This window comes from Girardinichthys multiradiatus, chromosome 6, assembly GCF_021462225.1.
Source record: "Girardinichthys multiradiatus isolate DD_20200921_A chromosome 6, DD_fGirMul_XY1, whole genome shotgun sequence".
NCBI classification, from domain to species: Eukaryota; Metazoa; Chordata; class Actinopteri; order Cyprinodontiformes; family Goodeidae; genus Girardinichthys; species Girardinichthys multiradiatus.
Window position 1 is genome coordinate 2,616,714 of NC_061799.1, and position 21,094 is coordinate 2,637,807.

Below are 21,094 nucleotides of genomic sequence, written 5' to 3' on the forward strand. Positions count from 1 at the left end.
GCACATGGTCCTCAAGAATGGTCCGGTAGTCCTTGGCAGTGACGCGCCCATCTAGCACAAGTATTGGGCCAAAGGAATGCCATGATATGGCAGCCCAAACCATCACTGATACAACCCCATGCTTCCTTCTGGGCATGCAACAGTCTGGGTGGTACGCTTCTTTGGGGCTTCTCCACACCGTAACTCTCCCAGATGTGGGGAAAACAGTAAAGGTGGACTCATCAGAGAACAATACATGTTTCACATTGTCCATAGCCCAAGATTTGCGCTCCTTGCACCATTGAAACTGACGTTTGGCATTGGCATGAGTGACCAAAGGTTTGGCTATAGCAGCCCGGCCGTGTATATTGACCCTGTGGAGCTCCCGACGGACAGTTCTGGTGGAAACAGGAGAGTTGAGGTGCACGTTTAATTCTGCCGTGATTTGGGCAGCTGTGGTTTTATGTTTTTTGGATACAATCCGGTTAGCACCCGTACATCCCTTTCAGATAGCTTCCTCTTGCATCCACAGTTAATCCTGTTGGATGTGGTTCGTCCTTCTTGGTGGTATGCTGACCTTACCCTGGATACCGTGGCTCTTGATACATCATAAAGACTTGCTGTCTTGGTCACAGATGCGCCAGCAAGACGTGCACCAACAATTTGTCCTCTTTTGAACTCTGGTATGTCACCCATAATGTTGTGTGCATTTCAATATTTTGAGCAAAACTGTGCTCTTACCCTGCTAATTGAACCTTCACACTCTGCTCTTACTGGTGCAATGTGCAATCAATGAAGACTGGCAACCAGGCTGGTCCAATTTAGCCATGAAACCTCCCACACTAATATGACACGCTGGGAAAACATGCGAACTCCATGCAGAAACGGGAATCGAACCCAGGATCTTCATGTTGCACCAGTACTACCAATTGCACCACCGTGGAGCACTGGGTATATTGCTGAGTAAAGAGCTGACTTTTGCTGATCCCTAGTTGTTCCGGACCTTCGGCTTTATCCAGAAATTAGGTTAACCCTACGAGCATAAAGTGTGATTACCCATGTATATCCGATTAATTGATGTATATATAAATCTATTTAAGCTTCCCTTTTTAAATCAAGTTAAGGAATGGTAAAATTTTGGATGATCTTCCATCCTATCGAGATGCACCTGTAGATCAGGACGAATAGTGCAGTGGCAAAAATATACCCGATCAACGAAACACTGACAGTGTCTCCGCATAGCTCTAAGTGACGCCCCTTTCGGTAAGTAACCTATTTCATAAAAATAAAAAAACTCACTGACTCACACAACGAAAGTGTTGTTACCAAACCTACTAAGAAATAGTATCTTAATGAATGCTGGTATATTATTTAATCATTTTTTTTTTCGTAATGTTTTGGTTGCATGCTATATTCAGTCAGATTCATGTATGATGTTTTAATTAATTTTGAAGTTTTAAAGCAATGGCAGCATAAATACTTGGCGGTTTCAGTGAGCGTTTTATAACCATTCACGTCATATGTGGGGTTGTTTTCTGTGTAACGCGTGAAGCCATCTTGGTATAAATAGAGCTCGTTTCTGTCCAGCCTTGCTCGCGCGTTGAAGCAGCAGGACATTCAGCACGGAGCAGAGCAGCAAACATGAAGGACAACAGCCTTCCCAGAATCCTGGTGATCCTACTTTCTGTAGTGGTTTTTGTCGCCGTTCTGGTCGTTAACGCGTTGGCTGGAGCGGGCAGAGGTAAGTTCGTCTGTCTCGGGTCGGTGCGACCTTCTTTTTACATGTATGCAAAGAGTTTTACTCTTAAACTTGTAGCCAGTTTATGACATGTTTTACCTCGTTTTTCCAGTGTGGGATCTGACGCAATGTTTTAAACAACGTGGGTTTGTATTTTTTTAGCTTCACTCGTTATGGTTACAAAACATATTGAGTGTGGGAGGAAGGGTTGTGTTCCTGGCAGCCCATGACGTCCTAATGTCCTGTTTCCAAAAGTACGAGTTGTTTCCGTGTCAGTGGCTTCAACTAAACAAACTGCTGCTTGCACACCAAAACAGATTCGATGTTTAAACTGTGTAGTCTGTAATTTACCGTTTGTTTCTAATGCTAAAAGCAGAATAATAGTTACAGTCATACTTTTTTCTCACTTTCTGCGAAAGAACTGATTGTAAAAGTGGATCTGAGGTTAGTTATTTTCCGCTTTGCAGTGAAAATGCGAGATAATGGCTAATATTCCATCATCCATGATCAAGGTGTGGCATAAAATCCAAAAATATGGAACAGATGTCCTTAATCACTTTAGTGTGGGGACAAAGGTATCGTTCGAAGTTTTAGGCATTTGGTTTAATTATGTAGCACCAATTCACAACAAATGCCATCTCAAGGCACTTTACAAGATAAGCAACTCCAGTTCATATCCCGAAATGACCCGTTTAGTAAAATCCTATTGTAACCAAGGCTCTATGATGATGACCACTGACGTTATAAAAGCTTAACATGAAGGAGGGATAACAGCCGTGAACTCCAGAGGCACTTTATTAACGCCACCGTTACTTCACATACTGCAGTCAAGACTGTCCTTACTGCACTGATTAAAAATGAGCGTCTCATAAAAGTAGCTTACACTATATAGACAGATTCAACGTACATCCAAATTCAGTCCTAGTTATAATGAATTGCAGCCAAATTCAGTCAAATCAAAAAGTTACACATCTAAGCAAACTGCTGATTGCATCTAGTCGTTCAGTCTTACTGTACAGTCTTTTATTCTTATTTTTGTTTTTATATTTGTTACCTTTGTGTGTGTGCATGCTATGATTTGCCTTTCACCTTGCTGCTGATACACCTGAATTTTCAGGACATTTCTATTCTATTTTTTCTATAAAAACACATGCACTGGATCAGGAGTGTTTTATGTGCTCAAGAAAAATTTAGTACACAGAGTGTACTCAGTGCAGCAGTGGATTTGTTGGTGACTGTCTAGTAGAGAAACACAGATAAACAGTTAAATACTGCGCTAGTAGTATGAAAACAGCACATACAATTGGAAAACCAGGCACAGTGCTGTTTCTGCTGATTTAAGACATTAAAGGTGTGGAACACTTTACCTAGCAAGTTTTGGCTATCAAACAACTATAGTTGGACCTCAGAAGACTGCTGCTGAATTATTAATGAGGGTCCGGCTGGAATCATTTCTGATCAGCCATAAGTATTAAGCCGCATTAATATCTGTACAGGGGAATATCTCTTTCAAGGCAAGGCAAAGTTTATTTGTATAGCACATTTTGGCAACAAGACATGTCACAGTACTTTAGATGATGAAAACATAAAAGAAAACACATTAAACAACACACTAAAAAGCCAGGACAGGAAGTAGTCAACTCCTCAAACCAGGACCTTTAGAGGTCATAGCCACCGACTTGAAAGGGCTGAGAAGGAGTAGAGAAAAATGAACATTCCTGAAAGTGCCTTTAAGGGGTGCTGATGCCTTTTGAACTTTTCCACATTTTGATATTACAACCACAAAGTGTGTTTTATTGGGAGTTTATGTGACTGACCAACACAAGTAGTTTAATTGTAACATGGAAGGAAAATGATGCATGGTTTATATAAAATATTAAAATAAAAATATGAAATATTTGGTGTGTTTAGTTTCAGCTACCTTTTACTCTGATACCCATAAATCAAGTCCTGTGCAGACAAATTACTTTAGAAGTTACCTAATTAGTAAATATAGTCCACCTGTCTGTAACCAAAAAGTACACTGCAGTGGAATAATAAAGGAAAGAAAAAAAATATGAAAAGTTCATCTGCAGACTGAAAATACTGATGTTTCAGTTATTGGTTTAGATAGATAGATAGATAGATAGATAGATAGATAGATAGATAGATAGATAGATAGATAGATAGATAGATAGAGCAAGCCTCCAGGACAACATCTGCGTTAAGTCGTCTGTCCGAGGCAAAGGGCAAACCTCATGGCAAAGGCCTCTGCAGCAATCCCTCCCGAGACGTTTAATTATGTACAAGCGGCTGTGCAATTCAGGTCCATGCAGACCAGGATGAAGTTGTGAGACTGTGCGTTCAGGTCACAGCAGGTTATCTGTTCATTTTTTAATTGCAATCGTTTGTTTATATGTAGTTACTGGGACCAGAGTCAGTGTTTTTTGGATTCTCTGTTCAGCTTGTCCAGACTGAATATTAATTTAAAATGAATAAAAATAAATGTTATTGATGTTTAATTATTATCACTTAAAAAATTAAATGACTGGCAGTGCCTGTCAGTCAGTCATGGTCAACGAAAAAGTGTAACACAACCTTTTCTGGTGGCGCTCCTTAAGTTTTGATACCATGACTGTGTTTTCACAACTGCAAATGTATCCAAATAGCCAGGTTTCCCTTTCTTCTAAACAAGGAGTGGGCAGTGCTGCATTAATCTATTAACCTTACAGATGGAGAGTTTTCAACATCTGTTAATAGCTATACTTTCTCTGGCATCTCATTAAAATGATTTTAAACTGTAGAGAGAAAGTTTTAGCAGTTTGGAAACTGTAACTTTTTAAAACCTCAGTATACCCTGATACTTATAATTTGCCTGTGCCTACTTAGAGATTACATTTGTTTTCAAATTATGACTTATTATTTTGTTTATCTCAAACTGGGATCTGTAATCGGCCAAAATATAAGTATGATGTTTCTAACTGGATTGAACTGTGTCTGAAATTGGGTGTCTGAAATAGGGCCTATATGGATTTGAGATTTCTTATTGTTATTTTGCATTTTATAAATAAAAACTCTGGATGTCACTAATACCAACTGTCTTTTGTCTTCAGGTCCTTTCCACTTCAGTACAGGTAATGTGTCGGCCCGTTACGAGACAGACATCACTCCAGCTGGTTGGACTTTCTCCATCTGGGGAGTTATCTACACCTGGCTCACCCTGATGGTCATTTACATCACTTCATATGTTTTCAGAGGGTAGGTTAACATTGCAACAGTTTTACTGAACATTTAAACATAAATAATGGGACTGATGATGATCTCCCTTTGAATAGGTCTTGGGCTCAGTGTCTGCTACCCTATGCCTTCTATTTTGCCTGGCTGTTGAACATGCTGCTGAACATGACGTGGCTCGTGCTGTGGGATAAAGAGTAGGTCTTCTGCTTGTTACATTAGCAATACACAGAATCATATGCCCCTTTTCCACTGGCTCATTTTAGCCAGCGCGGCTCCGCTCCACTCAGTTTCACACTACTCTGTATCGTACCAGTTGTTTCCACAGATTCACGACTGCTGAAGCCTTGGAAGCTGAAGCCCCGCCTCCAGGCATCAGTGCAGTGCATTGTGCTGCTATTAATGTTACTGTTACATTGTCACTTTAAAGTAATGCGTAAAATGATAAAAAAAAATTAAATGATAATTAAACAGAAAATAAAAACAAACTAAATACTAATGTTTGTATTATGAAAATATACAATATATATGTATATTTCTTCTACAGTTTTTTTCATATATAAAATGATCCACTGAGATAATTATCTGGTCCACAGCCCAGCCCGAACTTAAAAAAGAACTGCATGAAAAAGGCTCATCAGTTCTGATGTATGGCACGGTATCGATGCCAAAATATACTATTACACACCCAGCGGTGGCTACTTCCTTGTTGCAGGAGGCTATCTCCAGTCCTGAAGCCAGCTACTGGTCTGATTAATGATAGGCCGGCCGGCACTGGTAACGGACTGGTAACTGACGCCTGGCAAATGAGCAGGAGAGTACTAACTTGCATTAGCCTTGGGGAAGCTGGCAATAGCATTGGAGAGTCTAGTGACTAACATGACTAGGCTGGTCACGAAGCTGAAGTTGGCTTCCTATTGATGCTTCTGATTCATGAAACAGGGCAATTCCACCTCATTCTTCATTACCTTGAGCCTCTATAATCTGCTACAACTACAAAACCTACAGTACTTAGATTGTTCTACACAAATAGCAGAATCTTATAAACACAATTTGGTATTTGTGAAAGCTTTATTTGATTTGTGAATGTTCCATAATGGGTGATTTCAATGCCTTTTTTGTATTTGGACCACATTAGAACGGGTCCTGCTCCAAAAATACAGTGCTCACGTTTAGCACCCCTCTGCGTGCAGGGTGTGACCAGGTCCGGGGGACAATGGCATGCGCGGAGTTTGAATGGGGTGGTACACCTGTTTAACGGTAAAGCAGATGACCTAAGACGAGCTCAGGGGATGACAGAAACCCTCCGTGAAGCAGAAGAAAGATTTGTGAAATTTGTTTTATGAAGCTGTGTAAATTCCATTCTGTTTTTGGCATCTTTTTTGATATAGGTCAAAATCTTCAAACCCGATGGCACAGTTGGTGGCACTGTTGCAGCAAGAAGGTCGTGGGTTCAATTCCCAGCCGGGGGTCTTTCTGCATGGAGTTAGCATGTTCTCCCCGTGCATGCATGGGTTCTCACCGGGTACTCAGGCTTCCTCCCACAGTCCAAAAACATGACTGTTAGGTTCATTGGTATCTCTAAATTGCCCTTAGGTGTAAATGAGAGTGTGAATAGTTGTGTGTCCTGTATGTCTCTGTGTTGCCCTGCGATGGATTGGTGACCTGTCCAGGGTGTACTGTGGCTCCCACTCGTAGAGTGCTGGAGATGGTCACCAGCTTCCCTGTGACCCAATATGGAATAAGCGGTATAGAAGATGAATGAATGAATCTTCAAACCCATTAATTCCTTACTTGCTCTAAATGTGTCATAGAACGCTAACGCAAGTGAGTGCTCTCCTCATATGTGCCAGTTCTGGCTGCTCAGTTACCGGTGCCGGCCTATCATTAATCAGATCAGTAGGTTGCTTCGGAATGGACAAAGCCTCCTTCAACAAGGAAGTAGCCACTGCCGGGTGCGCAATAGCCTAAATTTTGGCACTGATACCGCACAATACTGATGTGAGGAGGGGTGTGGCAGGAGAAGCAGAGAGATGACACGCTGCTGTCTGGACTGGTGAAACTCTAAATTTTGCCTGAAGAAGTTAACATTTTAGGCTTTATTAAGAAGTTTTAGACTCCGCCATAGTAATAACGAGGACAAGGACGTTAAATTGCAAAAACGCAAACTTTTGACCGCGGTGAAGGTTTAGGTTGGATATTTGACATTCTTGCTCCACAGATTTGGAGGGTCTTCCTCCCATTTCATCCAATTTAGGCAGTCTGATTACGAGCAGCTGCTCTCTGCCTGCTCCCTCCTCCTGCAGACTCTGGTTTGCAAATTTCCGAACCAAACGCTGTTTCATGATGGTATGGTTTTGTGTGTTTTGGATGAAATGTTTGTGCATCGGAACAGCTGGTTTTGTGTGTGATCAGCTGGTTTAGGATGTTATTAAATACAGTGTTCTGCTGGCATGTAATTCAGAAAGCTGATGTCTCCTTTTTCTTTTCTCTCAGCCTTCAGGCATGGTTCATATTTGTAAATAGGAAAACTATATTAGGGTTTGACCCGCGCCGGCAAATGTGGTCTTTATTATCTTTTCCCTGTATTATCTCAGTGAAAACCTTTTAAGTTATCTGTGTCCCATGGCCAATCAGTGAACAGCAGTCTGTTCACGTCACATGTTGTCCCGACGCAGCCACGATCTTACTTGCTCAGGAGCAGGGACCAAAAAAATAGGTACTGGTATGGAAACAAAAGGACACATTCGCAAAACGAGGCAAGTGCAGTCTAGTAGGGCCAAATTGAGCCAGTGGAAACGGGGCAATGATTCTCAAACTGTCCTGAAAACTATGATTCATACTCCTACAATATACGAGTTGAAGCTTATCAAGTGATTTTGCCAGAATACCTATATGGAATGAACATTTTCAAAGATGTTAAAGGCTGAACATATATTTTTGATACTCACATAAATCTTGGTCATAAGTGCTTTTTAAAAGTTGAATATTCTCAGAACTACGGACAAGTGGACTTTGTTAGATGTTTAGTGAAAACAAGAATAACAGTCTCTGTAATAACTGTTTCCTAGAAATAAATTGGATTATTTTTCAAGGAGTAATACCATAAATCACCTGTTAGACATAATACTGTGACCATTGGCCTTATCTAGGAGAGAAAGACAGCTAAGCAAATAAACTGTGTCGGTTTTCTAGTCTAGAGTATGAAAGCGGGCACCAACAGTTGGTCACAATAAAAGCTCAGCCTCTAGCTATGTCTAGGAGAAACGGGGTAAAACACTGAAAGACAGGGCCATGTGTATCATCTGTATAAGGAGATTATTAAATTGTTGGCAGCAGCAACTCAGCCGATGTCCCCCTCCAGGAAGGTGCCAGAGATGAACACAGAGTCAGGCCAGATGTAGCTTCTAGAAAGAGAAAAAACAGAGAGAGAACATAAAGTTAAAAGCTGAAATAACGCAAAATTGGAGAGTAGTATGAGAATGTAGCAGAGTGAGGGAAAGTGGTCATTATGTCCTTCAGCAGCCTAAGCCAATAGCAGCTAAACTACAGAGATAGCTCAGGATAACCTAAGCCAACTATAAGCTTTATTAAAAAGACAAGTATTAAGCTTAAGACACCCTGTCTACTTTTAAGTAGACAGGGTGTCTGCCGTACGGACTAAAACAATATATTTAAGTGTTTATTTCTAGCCATTTTGATGTTTATGGTTTACAACTAAGGAAACAAAACAATCAGACAGTGGTTCAATGGTGAACAGGTACTCTTTTCAGATAAAAGTACATTTTGCATTTCATTTTACCAGAGTCTGGAGGAAGATGGAAAAGAGGCTCAGAATCCAAGATGTTTGAAGTCCATTGTGAACTTTCTACAGTCTGTGATTACTTGTGGTGTTATGTAATCTGCTGATGTTGGCCCACCAACTATTTTATAAAGTTCAACGTTTGTGTATCCGTCTACCAGAACATTTAGAGTCCTTCATGCTTCCTTCTGCTTACAAGCTGTAAGAAGATTCAGGATTAATTATCCAGCAGGACTTGGCACCTGCCCAAATGGCCAAAAGTACAAATACCTGCTTTAAGTAAAAAAAAAAAAAAAAGTACCTGAACACCTCAGCCATGCAGCAAGTCATTCAAAAGGAGTCCTGACCAAGCATTAGGTGCATATACTGTACAGTGCATGTACATACATTTAGTAGGCCCACATACCTGGATTAAAATCATTTTTTATTATTCCTATGTGATCTAATGTTAATTGGCTGTAAACCAGTATAATCAAAAGTTTGGTATGAAATATATCACGGATAAAAATTCCATCATAGGAGTTTCCCTTTCTGAATTGTAATATTTAAATAAATGAACTTTGCAATGCTATTCTAATTTATAGAACTACACTTGTAGCTGGGTTGTAGTATCTTCACAGCTCTAGAACATGGTAGAAATTCTTCCTTTGCTGTTGTCATAAATGGTGGTGAACCACTGAGAAAAGTTGGCCAATACTTTTAGTTCAGCAGATAAGCTATAATAGATTAATTGGACTAAAGTTAAAATTGCTTTTAATGTAAAACATACAGAGCATGACAATTTGAGTACGATACTAAGTGAAAATCCTTCACTTAGTGTTTCCTACCTAACACTCAGTGTTGGGTAGGAGTTTAGTTTTAGGTAGTGACTCCTACCTAACACTGAACACATCAAACTGGACCATTACTACTAGTCACATAAAAAGCTGCTAATATAACCTCTTCTTTGTTTTCTTCTTGTCTTACAGGTTGATGCTAGCAGCTCTGGTTGTGTTGATACTGATAGCCTTTACCAATTACAGCGCTTTGTTCTTCATTTGCTGTGCCACAGATTACTATGGACTGTGGTTGCAGTCATACCATAGAAAGGACCTGGCGTGCCTCAGAATACTGGTAGGTCTAACTGAGTGTGTATTCACAGAGGTTTGATGTGTCTGGTCTGAATTTGATTGGGTATGTTTTTGCTGATTTAGGTCCAAAACGGCCTGGCTGTTTACACCACATGGAGCTCTATTGCATCTCTGCTCAATTTATCTGTGGTTCTCCATCTGTGGGGTGTTGACAAAAGCACAGCTGCAACTGCTTCTCTGTGCATTCTTTTCGCGGAGTTGTTGGGATGGTGAGTTTTCTCACCAAGTCTGTTTGTAGTTTAGGGAAACTTTTTGTAATGTATGTTTTGTTTTGTAATGTATATGTACTAAAAGATTCTTTTAAGAAGATTCTGTTAAAATAAAAAAATAAAATAAGATTTAATAGTTCACAGTAAGCTAACACTAGGCTTTGGTGCATCTTCCAGCTCTGATCAATTTCAGCTCTCTCCTCTGTGTGTGCAGGTTTATTCTGGAAAGCTGGGTGCTGGACCGCTGGGTGCGTAACATTCTGACAGTGTACCCTGTAGTTATCGTGGCTCTGACTGGAATCGTCTACAAACATTTTAACCCGGCTGACCCCACTCCAAACTCTGTGTTTATGGGTGAGTTAAACCTTGTTTAATTATTGTAGTAAACCAAGCCCCATAGTTCTCACAGGTAAAGGGATAAACTAATCAGCAAAGCTGTGTAAAATAAAACTAATCTGGAAGCTATAAAAACAAAGGGTGTGTTTAAGGATTTTAGAAATAATTGCGATGGCAATGGTGTATAACTCTGGATGTGTTTTGTTCTGCTGTAATCAGGATTCACTAAAGTGGTCAAGGAAAATAGAATGTGTGCCAGTACAAGTGATGTGATTACAGTAAGTCTGAGGAATGATTGCCATGTAAGAAGCTGTTCTAAAGGAAACTATATTTTCTATGACCTGATACATGTCTGGGGTTTATTTAGGTTGCGACAGAGTGGAAAACTTTCAGCTGGTAACCGGAAGGCTGAAAAGAGTACAGTGAAGTTTCAGTTTTATCGTTTTGTTTTAGAAATTTGGACAGGCTTTTTGAAATCACATAGATAATTTTATTAATAAAGGCCACACAATCCATGCCAATTGCCAGTAATGAGATGTCAATCACCATAATTCTAGGTCTTAAAACAAATTACACAAGTAACAAATACTTTTGGTTTGCTGGTTCTCACATCTTTTAACTATACCCAGCTATTTGCTTCACAGAAAATCCTGACCCAGCCGCACTCGGGTTGAGCTGCCAGCAGGACAAGTGTGCAAAGAAAGTATAGTCATGGATTTTTCGAAAATACAGGATGAATTATCCTCTGGGTTTAACTCCATTATTACAGTGTTAACATAGCTGTGTGTATCATGACCTCTCATCATATGTGTGAAACATTAACATCTAACAGCTGAGAACATGACAGTAAATGACAGTTCAGGAAGGCTGAGTGAGCAGCATAGAGTGAAACATCTGATGATTGTAGCTGACAGTTAACCAGACAGCAGAACCGTAATCTTTTTAATTTAGCAGTAATTTACCAAATAAACCACAAAAGTATGTGAGGGTCAGAGTTACCAATGTCAGCTGTTTTCTTTTTCTAGAAAAACTAATTTGACTCATCAGGTCTTGAGAAAGTTGTTTTCAAGTGGGCAGTCTCAGATTTTGTTCCCCTTTTCAATTCAAGTTTTTCTTTTAAGTCAGTTTGGTGGTGTTTTTCAAGATGCTTTTACAAGGTTGCAGGCCTACAGTTTTTTTTTTCAAGGGCACTTAGTGTAAGTGGAAAAAATAAAATACCCTTATGTTGACATAATTTTAAGATCTAATGCATTTTTTCTTGTTGTCCAGTGGTACAACTGGTGGTAGCCTGCATCCTGTTTGTTTCCCGAGTCTGCTCAGTCATCTGGAGGAACAAGTGGCGACCTCTCCATTCACCAGGTTCATCCCGACTAATGGTGTCCCCACTTGATGGCAGCAAGTTCGGGATCTTAAAATAGGGAAACCCATCCTCCTACACATGTTTAGATGTGACATTGCTTCTATCAGAGCTAAAGCTCAGTTATAAAGTGGGCTTTTGCTTGACATAAAGCCTGATAAACAACAGTTTAATACTGAACATGAGATAAATAAATCATTTTTATTCTAAGTTTTCTCAGCAGAAATGTCTGAAACACTAATCATTACAAAATTTGTAATTTGTCTACTAACATTTTACCTCCATCTTTATCACTTTACTATGTTTTTTAGGGCTTCCATATAATTTGGTTCAAAGTGTTTTACACATTGTTTCTGTGTTATGCATACTACAGCTGAAATGTAATTTGTTAACCATGTATTATGAGGTATTTAGATCTTTGCTAATCCTGTTTGATGTGCCTATTAAATAATTTTGTCAACACTAGTTTTATATCTAAACATTTAATGGCAATAAGATTTGCTAATAGTTTTGATGAAGGTTAGAAAAATACCACTTTACCTCTCACCTCTCATTTGGTTTTAAAGTGTAAGGATTATAATTATTGATTCATTAATATTTATCAAAAATTATAATTAAAAATCATAATTCAGGAAAATAATTTCTTAACCAAAATCATTACTTGCAAATAGAAATCAGAGATGTCCTCTGGTGTTGTGATTATGGGCTCAAAGCTCTTAATACAATTAGCTATTCATAATTAATAATTGCTAAATTATTAACAAGAACCACAAAATGTCACTGTTTATTCAACCGCTTCACCGAAGGTGGAGGAACTTCGACCTTCGACGGATAAATCACTCTTGCACAAAATAAACACGAACGCTTCTCTTAATTATATATATGAAGATTTATTGAAGCCATATAGTAATTCTGATATACCATTATTCTGCTCCAAAAACCTCCATCTAACTAACAAGCACTACTCTACACAAAGGGGATAAAAATGACTACCTAACAATAATAATAAATGAAAAATATATGTGCATTGAGTGTCTATGAAGATCAAACCAGCGGTTTTATGGACAAAACGTGCAATTTGGGATAACTTGGAAAAAGAAGCCCTTCTAGTGTGCTGATGTCTCGATTGCAGTGATCAGCTGGTAGACGGTGAGCTGTGCTCTTAGCCACTAGCAGCTGATTGCCCCAAATCTCGTACAAAGACTCATAAAACTCTTGAGGCAGGAACTCAGTGAAAAAACTCCAGTAATAAAACTGGAACAAAGGAGTAGTCAGGCGAGGCCCAAACCGCAGTGGCTTTGAATGGAAAACTTTAAAAGTCCAGCTTCTAACTCTTGGCTGATTTGGGATCAGCCGGATAACAAAATGAACACATTGATTGTCATTCATTTTTTGGATATACTTTAATTTAATTTTTTTATTTAATTTGATAACTGTTACTACCCTTTCTGAGTTTATTTCCAGCAGTTATTGGGTGAGACATCGTTTTAATGGTCCAGTTAGGACTTTAGGTAAGTTCTGCTGTTTTAATAAGTGCACTATAAATAAAGTTTAAACATTACATAATTAAAATTCTCGTCCCCAACTCATGTTAAACCTTAACAGTCCACCTTCCTGTGTCTGTGCTGAAAAATAACTCCTGGTTTTAGGTCATCTGTGGACTTGCATGCACAGTCATGATTTGGTTATGTAGTTGAGTGAGCCTTTCCCTTCCTTCTGGTTTTTCTGTGTTCGAATCCTCTGTAAATACATAAATTAACCAATGGCTATGAGGGTGTCCTAAATAATAAAACCCCGAAAATAGTTCCTGGCACTGAGAACTCTGCTGTTTGTACCTGACTGTGGACCAAGTAACTGTTAAACTGCCAGTCTAGAGAAAAAGTGGGATTTGGAGCCATGGGAAAGGGAAAAAGAATAATAAAATTGAAAAAAATCCTCTAATTTGATAGACTTCAGATTTAAAACAAACTGTCCACTGTTTTCTTGATAAACCTAAATCTCCCTCTCTAATCTCAATGGAACTTCTGCTATCCCAAATAGTCATAGTCAATAAATTACTGTGTTCCAATGAGGTGTCCGAGCTACTGCACCCTGTAAGCGGTTAGACACCTCTGTGCTTCCCCAAAATCTTTTGCCCTGAAGCGGCACGATGTTTTACAACACTTTCTCTCAAAGGAATGACTAAAACTGTACAATACTTTTAACACTTTTTATCTAAATAAGGCAGAGGATGGTTACAGAGATCAGCACTGAGGCTCCCGTCCTGGATCCACCTGGTGATCAAAGTGACGAAGCATCCTCAAGAGAAGGATGTCACATGTAGTTTTATATCTGGTACCCCTGTGCAACGAATGTACATTCCCTCAGTGTGTATCAGTAGATAACATCTATGTGTCACCCTTATGGTGTCTTTCAGATATGGTGTGTAATAGCAGGTGTCCAGTCTTTAAGTGTTGCTGCAGTATTCTAATCAACCTGGTTACAGACTGCTCCACAATCAAACCCAATGTACTAAACTTTGTCAATCTGTAGGTCATTTGTCCCTATAATATACGTCATTGAGGATTTTTATCCATATCCAAACAAAAGTGAAAACATTAGTGTTTATACTTTATCATTATGATGTGTGCGTGAAAGCTCATCTATAAGTAATAATAAGAAAGGTTATTCCTAACAAACTTGTTTGTCAGATTAAGAGTATTTCTTGAAAATAACTTTTTAACCAGGTATATAACATACCTTTCAAAAAGCCCACATTTCTGTAATAAAAATGTTTTTTAATTGGTGTGATGTAATGTTCTTAAATGCTGTATTTTCATTAGCTGTAAGCTGAAAATCCTCATAACAGAAATAAAGGCTTGAAAACATCCGGTAGTATGCAATTTATTTATAAAATGTGTTTCACTTAATAAGCTAAGTTAGTGAAACAAATTAACTTTTCAACAATATTTTAATTTATTAAATAGGGATGCACAGGTTGCACATTTCTCCCTTAAAACAGTGACTTCAAAAGCATTCATACCATTTGAACTTCTTCCCCTTTTGTCATGTTTTTTGTATACAAGGACACATGGATCACATTTACTTACAAACAAATACCTAAAAATTGTGCTCTGCATTTATATTCAGCCTTCTGGTACCCCTAAAAACCCAGTGCAGCCGATTGCCTTCAGAAGGTCTCAGATGTTTGTTTAGAGAACATTAGGCCATCATGAAGACCAAGGAACACAAGCAGATAGGTTAGGGAGAAGGTTAAAGACAAGGTTAGGTTATTCCAATCTCTGAACATCTCACACACGTTTGATCAATTCGGCATCTGAGAATAGCGTACAGCACAACTGCAAACATACCAAAACATGGCTGTCATCCCAAACTGACGGGCCATGCAAGGAGAGCATTAATCAGAGAGGCAGCCAAGAGGCCAATATAAACTGGAGGAGCTGAATGGATCCCCAGCTCTGGTTGAAGAATATGTTGAGGGAGTCCAAAGCTGGTACAGACATGCCCCCAAAGACTTGGTCTATGTTGATCTACAAAGTAGACTTGGGGGTGATGGATGCAAACATGTTTCCAGATTTCTATTAGTAAAAAAAATATATCAGAATGTATCTTCCATTTTACAATTATGCACTACTCTGCACTTCGTATTGACCTCTGTGTGAGCCTGGCGTCAGACCTGGGTTTGTTGGTAGGCTAGAGATACAGGCACAACAACTGCCTAGGTTTACTTCATGTACTATATTTTCTTGCTTTTACTTTCTCCTTTATCATAAGTTGCTTTTCTTTTCTTATGGTTAGACTGTAAGCAGTAAATCTACCCATGGCTTTCTGCGTTTAAACCTTAAGATGAACTTGCAGTTCTATGAAGAAGGAGCATGGAGTTGTGTGGATTGAAGAGATGAATGATTATGTTTAAATGCAAATAGATAAACAAAACAATATCAGATTCTACTTTATTTGTTGAGCATGTCAATGTGAAAAGAAATGATAAAGCACAGGTATAAAAGAACAGTCACAGCAAACAGAATCGTCCTTCACTAAAGACCAAATGCCATTAAATGTGCCTTCAAGTTGAGAAATCTTTTAAATTGTTAAAGCATCTTCGTTTGGAATGCTTGCTAATATACACTGCTCAAAAAAATAAAGGGAACATTTGAACAACACAATATAACTCCAAGTAAATCAAACTTCGGTGAAATTAAACTGTCCACTTAGGAAGCAACATTGATTGACGGTCAATTACACATGCTGTTGAGCAAATAGAATAGACAACAGGGGGAAATCTTTGGCGATTAGCAAGACACACTCAATAAAGCAGTGGTTCTGCAGGTGGGGACCACAGACCACTTCTCAGTACCTATGCTTTCTGGCTGATGTTTTGGTCACTTTTGAATGTTGGTGGTGCTTTAACACTCATGGTAGCATGAGACAGACACTAAAACCCACACAAGTGGCTCAGGTAGTGCAGCTCATCCAGGATGGCACATCAATGTGAGTTGTGGCAAGAACATTTGCTGTGTCTGTCGGCGTAGTATCCAGAGCCTGGAAGTGCTACCAGGAGACAGGCCAGTGCACCAGGAGACGTGGAGAAGGCCGTAGGAGGTCAACAACCCAGCAGCTGGACCACTACCTCCGCCTTTGTGCAAGGAGGAACAGGAGGAGCACTGCCAGAGCCCTGCAAAATGACCTCCAGCAGGATACAAATGTGCATGTGTCTGCAAAAACAGTTAGAAACCGACTCCATGAGGATGGTATGAGGGCCCAACATCCACAAATTGTGCTCACAGCCCAACACCGTGCTGGATGCTTGGCTTGTGCCAGAGAACACCAGGAATGGCAAATTCGCCACTGGCGCCCAGTGCTCTTCACAGGTGAAAGCAGGTTCACACTGAGCACATGTGACAGATGTGATAGAGTCAGAAGACACTGTGGAGAGCGATCTGCTGCCTGCAACATCCTTCAGCATGACCGGTGTGGCAGTGGGTCAGACCTGGTGCGGGGTGGCATTTCTTTGGAGGGCCGTAAGGCTATTAGGTACCGAGATCCTAGGTATCTGAGATCCTCAGACCCCTTGTGAGATCATATGCTGGTGCGGTTGGCCATGGGTTCCTCCTTATGCAGGACATTGCTAGACCTCATGGGGCTGGAGTGTGTCAGCAGTTCCTGCAATATGAAGACATTGAAGCTATGGACTGGCCCGCCCGTTCCCCACACCTGAGTCTGATTGAGCACATTTGGGACATCATGTCTCACTCCATCTACCAACTTCACATTGCACCACAGACTGTCCAGGAGTTGTCGGATGCTTTAGTCCAGGTCTGGGAGGAGATCCCTCAGGAGACCATCCGCCGTCTCCTCAGGAGCATGCCCAGGCGTTGTAGGGAGGTCATACAGGCACTTGGAGGCCACACACAATACTGAGCCTCATTTTGACTTGTTTTGACTTGTTTAAAGGACATTACATCAAAGTTGGATCAGCCTGTAGTGTATTTTTCCACTTTAATTTTGTGTGTGACTCCAAATCCAGGCCGCCACTGGTCAATAAATTTGATTACCATTGATGATTTTTCTGTGATTTTGTTGTCAGCACATTCAACTTTGTACAGAACAACGTATTCAATGAGAATATTTCATTCATTCAGATCTAGGATGTGTTATTTGAGTGTTCCCTTTTTCTTGAGCAGTGTACTTTCCCTCCCTGTTTCCTATGCTTGCCAAGCAGGGAACTCATTTACTCATCATATCACAGTCATTCTTCCACTTCACACACACACACACACTTTCATACGCTCTGGCCAACAAGGCAGTACAGCACTGTTTCCTGGTCCAAATGAGAGCTTATTTCTTTATCTCTCAGACTATTCACAGTAGAGTTTATTCAGTAAGCTAGCATCCGTTAGCTTAGCATCTAGCAGTCAAAGTCCGTCAGTGTAATGTGTCCCCCATGCTACTCTGCTAGCTCACTCTTATGACTCACACACAGTCACACTGGCCAGTTGATGTTACACTTCTATATTTACACAGCTGTTTACTCAAAAAAAATAAAAAAAGAAGTGGGCAGCTTTTAAACCTTTTTTTAACAAGGTTACAATCCTGTAAAGACTGAGAAGAGACATAGGTGATTATTAGAGAAGATTATTTGCAGATATTTATTTATTTGGCCCTCGGACCCCGGAGGAAGACACGAACGCTGAGAATGACATAAGCTTGAATGAACAATAACAACAACTAGGATTAGAATTGGAGATGTCTTTCCCCCAAAAGGGCCGAGGCTGTGCCGAGGCTGAAATAAATGAACTGTTAGACATAAATAATATCAGACAGGATAATGAATTAATCGAGACTAATACGGAGAAGGACAGGCTTACAAGAAGAAAAGGAAAAGAGAGAGCTGGACAGGCTTGATAAAGGGATGAGTTAGACAGAAAGAGCCGTATGTCTCCCTCCCTCTTTCCTGTCTACCTACTATCAAAAAATGAAAAATAAAGGCCTCTAGTGCTGCAAAAGAGAAAGAGGGGCATGTTAGGCAGGCTGAGTTTGTGACATTTGAGTGTGAATTTAAACATGGATTGGAAAGGGCAAAACAGGCCATCCAGGCGAGCGATAGAATGAAACAGGGGCCTTTCCCTTTAGTATGTTTGAGGAAAAGTTTGAAGTGGTCAGGATAAAACTTAAGATCTGAGAAGGCTAAGTCTCTTGATGAATCAAATGAATTGCTAGGGGAGGTAAATTCACTTAACCTAAGGAAGGCTAGAAAGAAAGCACTGAAAAGGAGTGATTTTAGGTAAGGGGAAAGAGGGCCGGAAAGAAAGGCTGTAATGAGATTCTTGAGGATAGGGACTGTAACAGGTTTTCGGCAATCGGGATGAGGGATGGAATGCTTAGAGATACCTTTCAGGAGGAGTTTAATTGTGTGATTTGAAAAAAGGCTCGGAGCGGGTTCAGACAGGTGTTGTTTTGCAAAGAAATTGATGCCAGCTAGTAAGCTCCGGATATATGGGAGTTTAAAACGGCGGCATTCAAAACAACGAAGGCCAGGACTGTTTGAATGTGGACTGGATACAGAGGGCTTTGATGAGGGGTGGAATAGGAGTGGGCTGAACGTTGGTAGCTGGACAGAGACTGCGAAAGACCTGAAGTTTGGAGCGAGAGAGAGCATCGGCAATTGAGTTAGAATAACCTGGAATGTGACAAACAGAAATGATGAAGTTATATGTGACACTTGCCAAGTTATGCGTCGGAGGTAGGGCATGATAGACTTTGAGGAGGAACGGCCTTTATTTATATCTTCCACCATGACTGCGTTGTCGCATAAAGCAAGGATACATTTTTTCTTCCAATAGCAGCCCCAATCGCAACAGGCTAAGGTGATGGGAATGATTTCATAGAATGTTGAAGATTCCGACTGAGGAAAGGACGGGGGCCATACACCGGCGAACCATTTGCCCTGAAACACCCCCCTCCTCCCCCAAAACCTACGGACGGGGCTGCGTCCATGAAGAATTGGAGAAATTCATCTGAATCTCTGCCATTCTTGAGTTGAACGATGTCGTCATAAAAAAAAAAAAGATTCCATTCCAGTCCTTAAGCAGACTGGACCAGAAAGCTAGTCAGAACATGAGCCATCACCCAGAGAAACAAGATCTGGCAAGAAAGGGACAGAGTTAGTGAGGTCTAGCAAATGGGAGATAAATGAGCGGCCTTGAGGGATGATGTGCATCGCGAAGATAAGATGGCCCAGGAGAGACAGCAGTTGGCGTTTGGAGATGACTGAGGAAGAGACAAAGGACTGGTAAACTTCATGAATACGTGATAGTTTATCCTTGGGCAGAGAAGCGACCATGGCTTCTGAGTCGAGGGAAATGCCGAGTAATTCTAGTTTTTTGGCCGGGCCTGACTGCTTCTCCGAGGAGTGGGGAACAGCGACTTGTTGAAACTGCTTTGGGAGGGAGGGGCTGGGGGAGGGAGAAGGGGGATCGATGAGGAGAAAGTCATTGAGGAGGTGGAGGGCAGAGGGTAGTTTAACAACGTTAAGGAGGATCCAGCAAAGAGCTTTGGATAGTTTGTTGAAAAGGCAGGGGCTACTTCTGCAGTCGAAAGTGAGCCTAACTGCAAAATAAAAACGACAGTCCCATTTGACACCTAAGAGGTGCCACTGAGAGGGGTGGACTGGCATGACCTTAAAGACATCGGTAATATCTGCCTTGGCGAGCCAGGCGCCACACCCTGCTTTTATAAGTTTGATGGCGTGATCCACTGTAACATAACACAGGGAAAAGGGGGTTTGGGAATGATAGAATTGATGCTGGGTTGAGAACCTGAGTGAGGAGCGGAGAGATCAATAATGAGGCATTTTGCCTGAATATTTCCTAATGACATTTCCCAAGGGGCTAACTCAGAAAGAAGGGAAGGGTGGAGCTTCACATGGTCCTGCCTTGTAGCCCTTTGAAATTTCTTTAACAAGAAGCTGGGCCAAAATCTCAGTTTCGTTAAGTGCAGATTGGAGGTTAGCGCAAACGAGATTGTGGGTAGGCCTATGAAAATCCCTTGGGAAAGGCCAGTAATGAAAATATTTGTGAATAATTGGTCTGGGTGAAATTGAAGGAGTGCCAGGATGTTGATAGGGGCTGCAAGAAAACAGAAAATTAATTTTAGGAACCCTGAGGTGGGTGAAGAGGGATGAGCGGCGGAGACAGACGGACTTCAGATGGGAGTCCCAGCAAAAGCTGCAAACATGAAGGAAAGAACGAGTAGGAAAGTAGAAAATACCTTCATCGATTTATAATTATGCACCTTGACTTTCCTCACTCGGCGGTCGTAGGGCTGGGCACTTGCAAGGCGGGGAGGTTGAGGGCGGGTGGAAAAGCCATAGGAAAAAGGGATGGAAGGACAAAGAGAACTCTGGTGGCAGACTTAGCCGCACGTGAAACAGGTGGTGGCTTGGGTGAGCATAATTAGAATTTCCATGTCGAGAACAGACCAATCTATACAGACACCCTTTTGGGTGAGAATGGATGCAGCTTTGGGGGAAAAATGTTTGTGATAATGGAAAAAAAGGGAGCGGCCGTAATTAACATGAAGGTCCGTTATGAGGGATAGATAAATGTCTAATTCTACTCTGCGTTCTGGATAAACTGAACATATGATATCTCTGAAGATGCTGAAAGCTGAGACAAACTCGCCAAAAGAAAAATCTTTGGTGGGGACCTGATGATTTGTAAACGGCGGTAAAATCAGCTGTAAAATCACATGATCGACTTCTGGAGATGGAAGAATAAGTGAGACCAAATTGACGAGCTGACCGTGGAGAATCTTGGTGCTGAGTCTGGG

At 40.7% G+C, this 21,094-nt stretch overlaps 1 protein-coding gene across 2 annotated transcripts; it reads left to right on the forward strand.

Annotated features, from left to right (window-relative positions):
* Window positions 1-1,320: 1,320 nt before the first annotated feature.
* Window positions 1,321-14,631, forward strand: LOC124870312. Of its 2 annotated transcripts, none has more exons than XM_047368922.1 (8): window positions 1,321-1,341; window positions 1,567-1,720; window positions 4,810-4,954; window positions 5,032-5,127; window positions 9,701-9,845; window positions 9,926-10,071; window positions 10,286-10,425; window positions 11,677-14,631. In XM_047368922.1, exons 1-8 carry the CDS (start codon window positions 1,336-1,338, stop codon window positions 11,823-11,825), a joined length of 981 nt encoding a protein of 326 aa, XP_047224878.1. In that variant the 5' UTR covers window positions 1,321-1,335; the 3' UTR covers window positions 11,826-14,631. The 2 variants fall into 2 exon arrangements, with proteins under 2 accessions (XP_047224878.1, XP_047224879.1); XM_047368923.1 differs by lacking the exon at window positions 11,677-14,631 and adding an exon at window positions 11,052-11,660.
* Window positions 14,632-21,094: the final 6,463 nt, after the last annotated feature.